Below are 10062 nucleotides of genomic sequence, written 5' to 3'. Positions count from 1 at the left end.
GTTACTTGATGACGCTTTGCGTGAGCACGTCGAAGGATCGGCCGAGGAGGATGTCGTATGCTGCGTTTCGAATGACGTGAGCCTGGAGATACAATACGATCTCACCGATGCGGAAGGGAACATTTCGAATGAGTCCCAACGATCAGTCCACCTCGCCGTTCGCCGATTGCATGTTCAACTGGATAGTAGGATCGAAGAGGAGGTTGAGGCCCAGACAGACCTCTTCCGACATGGTGGCGATCTGTGATCCTGGGTCGACGATGCATTCGATCTGCTCTTTGTTGTCGATCAACGCGATGATCGAACGAATCGCATTCGAATCACGGGCAACGGTGAATTCTGCGGGGTGCTCGCCGTGAGGGATGTGCTTCAGATAGGTTTCATAGGGGTTGGGTACGATTGTAGCACCAGGTTCCAACGTTGCACCTGAACACGAGAGCTGGTTGACGGCTGTGACCTCGTCAGCGCCGATTTCTACGATGTGGGCCAACGCAACGGGTTCCGTCGAGACTCGCTTAGGGGTGACGGCGTCGCGGTACTTGTTTCGAACGTCGGGCGCGATTGACAGCAACTCTTCTGGGGTCAGCGTGACGAACGGCGACTTCATCAAACGCTGGAAGATCTCTTCGGCGAGCTTCGGCTGGATAACGGGGATGATGGTCTTGTACGCTGGTTCCTTGCCCTTGTCGTTTGAGGGCTTTGGCGGAGTTGCGAAGTTTCGAACGTTCGGTGGGGCGTAGGTTGCGTCGCGCGCGTTTGCGAAGGGGTGTACTGGTGGTGCTGGAGGAGCGGACGTAGTAGTAGGTCGAGATGTGGATTGCGTAGGCGGGGTAGAAGACGACGCGGGTGGTGCTGCTGGTATCGTCGAAGGCAGGGCCGTGCTTGTCGAAGTGCTCGGGGGCACCGCCACTCCTTTCGATGTACCAGATCCCGAGGCTTCCGTGCTCTTCGGGACGGCTGGCGTCGTGGGCTTCTTCCACTATAGAATCTCGACGCCATCGAAGACCTCCCTTCGCTTCCGAAGCTGAAGGAGTTCTCGCTCGAGCGCCTCGATCCTGCTGCTGGTGTTGAGCGTGAAGGTTTGCATAGTCGAGCGATCATCGATCTCAAAGAGCATCGTCGGAGCGGCGGGTGCTGCGGGATTTCTTCTATGCCACTCGTAGATTCGATCTCGTATTGTGAGACCAGGGATAGTGCAGAGGCAGAAACTTCCGTTCGGAAGGACGATCTTTCCGTCGGTGTTACGCTTGCACTTGCCGTCCCGGATGTCGATCTCCGTGAACTCGCAGGTGCCTACCCTGCAGCCATGATTGCCGCAGTAATGGCACATCTGTTCTGCTCTGCTGTTCTCATGGACGTGGACGGCAGCTTGTTGTCTCGGTGCGGGGGCGTGGTTGTGCATAGCGTGCGTCGTCGGCTGAATGAGTGTTGCGATCGTCCTCGACAGGCTTTCGATGATCATCGAGATGTCTTCGGTTTTGATCATCCCGGGAGGCACCGTTGTCGAAGTGCTCGATGTCGAAGCGGTAGCTTGGTTAGCCGCTGTCGTAGGTGTGCTCAATGTACCGTGTAGAATGAAAGTAGCCGCCGCGTGAATCTCTGCCATGGTGTATGGGTCGTCGGCGTAGTGATCGGGGTGCTTGAGATGCAGTCGGGTCTCGAGCCGTGTGAGCAACGCTGGCTGGAAACCTCGAAGAAATGCGCGACTTTGTTCGATAGGGGAGAGCCAGTGCTGTGCGATGAGATGTTTTGTAATGGCCATGAAGTCGCGGTAATAGCAGCCTAGGTCTGCCGCATTGTGAATCCCGATACGAGCGCGTTCTCCAATGAGCTGGTCCATGTCCGCCAGCGACCACTTTCTTGTATCGTTGGCGCCAGGATAGAGTGCTCGTACGTCGGCTTTCCAGTCGTTGTAGCTCTTGGCTACGTCAATGAAGAACTCGATGGTTTCTCATAAGTCGGCGACGTCGATCGAAGGATACCAAACGGCCCACTGTTTCTTGGCTGCTTCGTCGGTAATCTGACACCGGGTGAACAATGCTTCGAGGTCCTGGAAGTAACGCTGAAGCGAACGGACTTCCGATAGGTTGAAGCTTGGTGCTGTCGCATGACCGCGCGGGGGCATCAACGGTGTGTTCGTGTTCTGGCTCATGTTCGTAGTGTTGATAGGAGCTGGGCTCGAAGAGGACGTGGTAGTAGTCGAAGGAATCGTAGGAGCGGGCGGTGCGGGGTTGGAGTTCGAAGCTGCGTTCGAAGGTGTTAATGGTGGCGGAGGTGCCAGGTCGGATGAAGGTATGATTGAAAGTCGCGAAGAGGATGTGATGGGCGGCTGAGCGTGGGCGCAAAAAGACAACAGAGTTGGGAGTTCGAGATTCGAAGTAGATGGGATGGGATCCTCGGGTTCGGGCGAAGAACCGGATTGTTCGAAAAGATCAGGAGTCGAAGTGTCGTAGTCAGAAGTATTGAGGCCTAGAAGCTCGGGGGACGAAGTGCGTTCTTCGGCAATTGAAGGGATCGGTTCTTTGTCGAAGTCGTCTTGGAGTTCTTGGTCTATCTCGTCTTCTTCGTCGCGGTCGAAGTCACCGGGGATTGTTGGAGAGGGAGTCGATTGCGTTCTAGAGGAGCTGTCGAGGTTTTCAGCGGCGCTGCGGCTAGCAGCCTCACGCGCTTGTGAGTGGGTGACTACTGGAGACGTTTTCGGAAACCCGAAAGCGGCGAATTCTTGCCTGAGATCCCCTCGCGGTGGGCTCCAGAAATGATACGACCTATGAAACCCTAACCCCTAACCTAGGTGCGACCTAAAGGGACTAGAGAGACAGATTATAGTCTTAGTGAGAGGGGAGTTAGCAGCAAGGTGTCCCGCGGTTCGAGTGAACACGAGAAACGCCCTTGGCAAAGATTACAAACAACGGGGAAGGTATGAGGTGGCTTCGACACGTCGTCGAAGCTACTTGGAGGCTGTGGAAAGTTAGCGACGATCGAAGCTCGGCAGAGCTCTTCGATGTATCGTAGAAGGAAGGGACACGACTTGTTAGGGTGGACTTAGCTAGGACGCGGTTCGTAGTTTCTTCGACAATAGTCGAAGTCGAAGGGTTTGTCGAGACGGTATCGACGAGTAAACGCAGTGGACGAGGTTTCGAAGTTACGCAGCGAGGGACGAAGTGACGCAGTTGAAAGCTTAGACGCGGGGCGAACTCGACTTATGAGCTCTGAACTCGAGGGGGGAACCGGATCTTGTTATTTTTGGAGAAGTACGACAGAATTTATACTACACAGGATGCTACGACTATCGAAAGTGGCACACTGGTACAAGGGGCTTTGCATTGTTCCTCAAGAAGCTGCCTCACCGAGGGGCACATACCAAGTCCATTGGTAGAGTGACGTCATGCCAGACGCGGAGATGAAGAGAAACACATGGCCACTTCAGACTGGTAGCCGTTGTGAAGGCATGTCGCAAGGTTTGATACTTAATCGGGAAAGACCGGCTACGTCGGTGTGGCTTGGAGCGATGCGCGCGCTTGGCCGAGCGGCGTCAAGTGGCCCTATTGTTCGCCGAATGTGGAAGATGTCCCGGGATCTACGCACAAGGCGTCGGGACGACCGTGCCGAGCTTCGAGTAAGTGTCGCGCACCGTCGAAGGTGTCGAAGAGTGTCGAAGGCGAAATCGAAGTGGTGGGAGACTGAGTCGAAGTGCCGGGCGGGATGCAACTGCCGAAAAGAGGTGAATCAGGGCCCAGAGGGGCTTGGCGCCTATCACCGGCTTATATACAGGGGATGTTTAGGGGAGGCTGTGCACACTGGTCCGTGCGCAGCTGGTCTGTGCACAGCATGCCGACGCGGCCCCGGGGGCTGGTGAGTCAGAGAGGCTGTGTCAGCAGAGCCCGAGCTGTGCCGTGCGCTGCCGTCCTATCTAATCTAATTGTACAGTAGATATGATGTGTCCATATCAGGCAGGTAGTACAGAGGTTGCGGGTTCGAGCCTGCAAAAAGGAAAAAATTAAAAAACGGCTAGGCGCCGTGCCAAGTCGTGACATTACCCCCCCTCAACGGCGCATGACCTCATGCGAGGAGCCCTTGCCCATCTCCCACCCGGAGCAGCATTGTGCTTCAGTCAGCAGCGAAGGCATCGGCTGGAAGTTGGGACCACCAAAGGTAGCAGCATTGAGGCGGCGAGGGGCATTCGGATTTTTCCGGTGGAAGTCGGCTATGAGGGCCGGTGCATTGGCAACGTTGCGCGCCGGTTCCCACGACGTATGCGAGTCGTCATAACCCTTCCACTTGACGAGGTACTGTAGTTGATGCTGGAAGATCCTTGAATCCTTGATCCGCTCAACCTTGTACTCCTCATCGCCCTCAACCTCGATCGCAGGCGGTTCCTCCGGCTCCCGGCCCGGGATATCGCTACACGTGTACTTGCTAAGCAAGGAGACATGGAATACCGGGTGCACCAGCACCGATTTCGGCAGGACTAATTCATAGTCCAAGTCTCCGAGCTTTCGTCGCACGGCATAAGGCCCAAGGCGCTTGGGACTGAGCTTCTTGCTCAGCTGTTTCAGCTTAAGGTTCCAGGCATCAAGCCAGACCTTGTCCCCTGGCACGAAGACCGGTGCATCCTGCATGTGCTTATCGTAGTACACCTTCATACACTCGGCTGACAGCTCGAGCGCAGAGTGCGTATCATCGCGAATCTCCTTCAGGATTTTAAGCCGATCAGCGGCCGCAGGCATTGCAGACATCGGATTGATCCGAACCTGGATCTCAGGATTGTACCCCTGATGCAGGAAGAAAGGGGAGTGCCCGGTCGCGGAGTGAGCTTGATTGTTCAATGCGAATTCCGCGAGTGGCAACTGCTTTGCCCAATTGTCCTGCCTATGGCTTGTGAAAGTGTGCAGGTACTGCTCGACCTCCTGATTCCAGCGTTCGGTCTGGCCGTCCGTCTGAGGGTGGAATGCTGTGGACAGCGCCGGCTCGATTCCCAGTCCCTTGTACACCGCATGGAGATATTTCGAAGCGAACTGGGGACCTCGGTCTGATATGACCTTGGCCGGGGCCCCATGATGCTTGAACACATTGCGGATGTACAGGTCTGCCGCACCTTCTGCCGTCAGGGTCTCATGACAGGCGGAGAAGTGGACCTGCTTTGTGAAGCGGTCGGCGGTGACCCGGATCGAGTCGAATCCATCAGATTTCGGCAAGCCGACGATCATATCGGTCGTGATGATCTGCCACGGGCACTCGGGGATCTCATTCGGCCTCAGCGGACCCTGGGGTTTGGCGGGGAATGTCTTGGTACAGTTGCACACGTCGCAGGTGCTCACGTACTCATTGACGAATTTAGACATCCCAGGCCACCAGTAGTTCCGCGATACGAGCTCCAGGGTTTTGGCACGGCCGCCATGACCGGCGATCGGCAAGTCGTGGTGGGTCTTGACGATATCCCGCCGAAGCTCTGCGTCCTTTGGGACGTATACGCATCCGTGGAACAGCAGAAGCCCTTGTTCGGCATTCCACTCCTCAAAACCCCTTTGCAGCCGGGACGGCCCGAGGTCCTGCACCTTTTCAAGTGCCTTGGCCACCTCCCGATCCTTCTCCGAACATTCCCTGATGCGCTTTAGAAGTGACTGATCGGCCGTTACCGAAGCATGACCACGCCTGGCAGAGGCGATGCAGAAGCGCTCCGGCTTGAGAAGCACCTGATCGGTGTTATCGTCCTCATCGCCGATCTGATGGTCTGATCGACGCGACAGGGCATCAGCCTTTCCATTGGACGTCCCGGCCTTGTGCGTGATGTGGAAGTCGAAGTGAGCCAGGAACAGCGACCATTGTGCTTGATGACGTGTGAGATGCTGGGATGTACGCCAGTACTCGAGGTTCTTATGATCGGTGATGATCTCGAACTGATTGGGCAGACCCTCGAGATAGTGGCGCCAGTCGTCCAGTGCTTCAATGATCGCGAGCATTTCCTTATCGTAGATCTCGTAATTCTGCTGTGCTGGATCCATCGCATGGGATCTGAAGGCGATGGGATGCCATTTGCTGTTGTCCTGCTCCTGCATCAATACGCCGCCAGTGGCGTAGCCCGAGGCATCAACCTCAATGCGCGTCTCCCGATTAGGATCGTACAGCGCTAAGACTGGAGTCGTCGCAAAGAGCCGCTTGAGCTTGTCAAAGGCGTGCTGCTCCTCTTCGCCCCAATGCCACGGGTCATTCCCTGTGAGCCAGTCGAGTGGTCGCGAGATCTTAGCAAAGTCTTTAATGAAGCGGCTGTAGAAATTGGAGAACCCCTGGAACTTCTGAACATCCTTTTCGTTCTGGGGTACCAGCCACTCATTAATTCCTTTTAGCTTCGCGGGATCCATCGCTACCTCATCGCCACCGAACACATAGCCGACGTAGTCGACCTTGGGAACGTCCCATTCGCACTTCTCAGGCTTCAGGAATAGATTGTTGTCCTGAAGGCGACGAAGAACCTCGCGTGTGACTTTTTCGTGCTCCTCCTTGTTGGTAGAGAAGATGAGTATGTCATCAAGGTATACGAGGATCTTGCCACCGATGATGAGATCGTGGAAGATCTCGTTCATCATTGCCTGGAAGGTCGCGGGGGAATTGGTGAGGCCGAAGAACATCACCAAGGGCTCATACAACCCTCGGTTAGTCACAAAGGCCGCCTTCCATTTGTCACCGGCTTTGATCCGGACATTGTTGTATCCCCATCTGACATCGAACTTGGTGAAGAGCGTGGCGCCGCGGAGCTTATCTACCATCTCGGCGATCAGCGGTAAAGGGTAGCGATTTTTGACCGTGATAGCGTTCAAGCGGCGGTAGTCCTGCACGGGTCGAAGCGTCCCTTCCTTCTTTTTGATGAAGAAGAAGGGGGACGAAATGGGCGATTTCGACTCCCGTATGTAGCCCTTCGCTAGTTGCTCCTTTAGGAACTTGTCCAGTTCCTCTTGTTCGTTGTTCGACAGGGGATACACCTTCGAGTGGAATGTCGAGTAGCCGGGTACGAGTTTGATTGCGTGATCATAAGGCTTCCTTTCGGGTAGCCATTCTGACGCTTCTTTGGAGAAGACCTTCAGAAACTCGTGGTACTGTTTCGGCACTGACTCCTTGGCGGTCTTGACGACCTTCTTCTTGATCTCTTCCTCAGTGAACAGCTGGGAATACATGTGCCCTGCTTGTCGCAACTTAGGGTCGAGCGACAGGGGAAAACCAAATGCTGGGGGCGTTCGACTGGATCTTACCGAAGCGATGGTGAGCTAGGCTCAAACCTAAGGCTAGGGACAAGAAAATGTATTAGTTAGTTAAGGTAAGAAAGAATACAAATGGAGGCTTACTGACCTAGGGACAAGAGGTCGAAACTGAGGTCCCTAGGGCAGCAGAGGCCGGCTTATATACAGGGGAGGTTAAGGGCAGGCTGTGCGCGTTGGTCCGTGCGCAGCTGGTCCGTGCACAGCATGCCGACGCGGCCCCGGGGGCCGGTGAGTCAGAACGGCTGTGTCAGCGGAGCCCGAGCTGTGCCGTGCACTGCCGTCCTATCTAATCTAATCGTACAGTAGATATGATGTGTCCATATCAGGCAAGTAGTACAGAGGTCGCGGGTTCGAGCCTGCAAAAAGGAAAAATTAAAAAACGGCTAGACGCCGTGCCAAGTCGTGACACTGCTGCGACGAACAGCTGAGGGGCGCCGGGAAGCGTGACACCCTGCTCCCAGGCTTCGATCAAGTCGGCCTCATCCCATTCTACTTCCGCCGAATCTTCTTCGGGTTCGAAGTCCGGGAGCACCTTGCTCCGGCAGGCGCCTATGACCGACCGTTTGCACTTCGGCAAACGCCTGCGCGCCGTGGGCCTGTCCCCCGTATCACGCGCAGTCGCTGCTTGCTCCATTTGGCCAGTCTTCCTGGCACTGCACATCTCAGGACATCGTGATAATTTTAGGGATCCTGACTCCCAATTGATTTCAGGGTTGTGCTCTCGCAGCCAATCCAACCCGACAATCACATCTTCTCGACCTATGTCCGTGACCATAAACACCGTCTTCTCGACGTGTTCTCCTATTTGCATCTGTAGCACGGCTACTTCCAAGATGCTTCCGTCTTTATTGAGCGTTCCATTGATATTGTAAAGCGGAATTGGTTTTTTTCAATTTCCGCGTTCGTACTCGATTCTCCGTGATGAAACACTTGTTGATGAACTTCGTAGTGGCTCCGCTGTCCACCATTGCAACTATATCTTTGTGCCGTCTTTCGCCTTTGAGGCGCACCAGGATGTGGAAATGCTGGGACCTGTGGTCCAACTCGTACACATTTGCAGTCGCCAATACATTGTACAGATTATTATTACGCGGTCTGACGCGTGCGGCACGAAGCGCGGACCGGATCAAAAACCCTCCTCCCTCATGGCCCGATAGTGCTCCAACTCCTCGCGCATTGACTTCATCTGTGCTATTAAGTCTACCAGCTCGGAACTTTCCGATTTTGCTGAAGCGGCGCTTGTACTCGCCGAGGATGAAGTGACGGAGGTGCTTGTCGCGGCCTGGGTGGAACCCGAGGCAACCGTAGCCTGCGTGTCGGCGCGTTTTGTGTAAGGCTTGTCCTTACAATTGGGGCACTCGAAGTGTCAGTACCCTTGCTTCCCACAGCCAAAGCATGTGCCGGGGAAGTCTCCTTTTCCAATGGCCGCATTGATGCTGGCCGAAGCGGCATGCGTCGAGGGTGCACCACCACGTGCCCCGCCGCGCCCTTGTTCTCAAGCCGAGAAGAAGTTGTTCAGCTCAGGCCGACAGGCCTGGCTGTCACAAGTTGGTACGGCGTCTAGCTGTTTTTTAATTTTTTCCTTTTCGCGGGCTCGAACCCGCGACCTCTGTACTACTTACCTGATATGGACACGACGTTATCTACTGTACAATTAGATTAGATGGGACGGCAGTGCACGGCACAGCTCGGGCTCCGCTGACACAGCCGCTCTGACTCACCGGCCCCCGGGGCCGCGTCGGCATGCTGTGCACGGACCAGCTGCGCACGGACCAACGCGCACAGCCTCCCCTAAACATCCCCTGTATATAAGCCGGCCTCTGCTGCCCTAGGGACCTCAGTTTCAACCTCTTGTCCCTAGGTCAGTAAGCATCCCTTTGTATCACTTTCTTACCCTACTAACTAATACATTTACTTGTCCCTAGCCTTAGGTTTGAGCCTTGCTCACCATCGCTTGGGTAAGATCCAGTCGAACGCCCCCAGCATCCTTCAAAGTCTGTGTTTCCCCTGTCGCTCGACCCTAAGTCGTGACATTAGGTCGAAACTCCTCACTGCTGCCGGCGTTCTTTGGGAACCCACACACTCACTTCCTCTCCTATAGGTCGGGTGGTGCGCACCCTCACGATACCTTATGATACGTAGATAGCCTACTATATATCGCCAACACTAGAGAAACGAACTCTTCAGTACCTGCGCTTCAGTGAGCGGTACTTGTCCTCATGGACGCGTAGCCTTGGTTCCTGCTGCATAATAGTCAAAAGCAGTATTGGGCCCTACGTGAACTGCGAATCTCAGTGTCATCTTGGGCGCCGTAGGTGTAAGCTAGTCTACCACGGCCTTTTGTAGTACGCGCACCTCCCCTTCCTCCCCCCATCCAACGTGGCTGCCTGCCAAGGCCAAGTTCACGCATTCGACTCTCAGGACCTTATCAACGTCTACATCCCAGACGGCCCTGAGACTATCATCTACCATTGCGAACAGCAGCCGTGCCCGAACCGAACCCCCCGATCAATCCCGGAGGACTACCCACGCTACAAAGCGATCCGACGAGCGCAACACCCGCTCGGACCCCGAAGCACCCTTGCATCTCGATCAGCCTCGCGGCACTCTCGCCCTGTCTCCCCTAGCTCCCGTCTCCCTCAAACTGTCGTCACTGATCCAGATCAAGCGCGAGGAGATCTCCCTCCAGATCCTGCACCAGAGCCAGAGCCTGAGGAGAGTGAGGGTGAAGAAGGAGTCTCGGAGTCCGAGTCCGAGGATTCTGTTGGGTCCGCCTCGCCGACAGTGTTCGCCCCCGCGTCAGCAGTCC

At 55.4% G+C, this 10062-nt stretch overlaps 2 protein-coding genes across 2 annotated transcripts; one reads left to right on the top strand and one right to left on the bottom strand.

The window, feature by feature from the left end:
- Window positions 1-142: 142 nt before the first annotated feature.
- On the bottom strand, window positions 143-3387 carry POSPLADRAFT_1060418 (hypothetical protein; the record flags this gene model as incomplete). Its single annotated transcript, XM_024481258.1, has 4 exons — window positions 143-946; window positions 1007-1918; window positions 1967-2624; window positions 3362-3387. 4 exons carry the CDS (start codon window positions 3385-3387, stop codon window positions 143-145), a joined length of 2400 nt encoding a protein of 799 aa, XP_024335341.1.
- Window positions 3388-9391: 6004 nt separating this feature from the next.
- POSPLADRAFT_1100448 (hypothetical protein) lies at window positions 9392-10032 on the top strand (the record flags this gene model as incomplete). Its single annotated transcript, XM_024483199.1, has 2 exons — window positions 9392-9453; window positions 9600-10032. Coding segments are annotated over 2 exons (495 nt in total), but the record flags the coding sequence as incomplete, so codon positions are not given.
- Between the last annotated feature and the right edge of the window lie 30 nt (window positions 10033-10062).

Source organism: Postia placenta, assembly GCF_002117355.1.
Source record: "Postia placenta MAD-698-R-SB12 unplaced genomic scaffold POSPLAscaffold_14, whole genome shotgun sequence".
NCBI classification, from domain to species: Eukaryota; Fungi; Basidiomycota; class Agaricomycetes; order Polyporales; family Adustoporiaceae; genus Rhodonia; species Rhodonia placenta.
The sequence above is the reverse complement of the archived record's forward strand: the minus strand, read 5'-3'. Positions and strand labels throughout refer to the sequence as shown.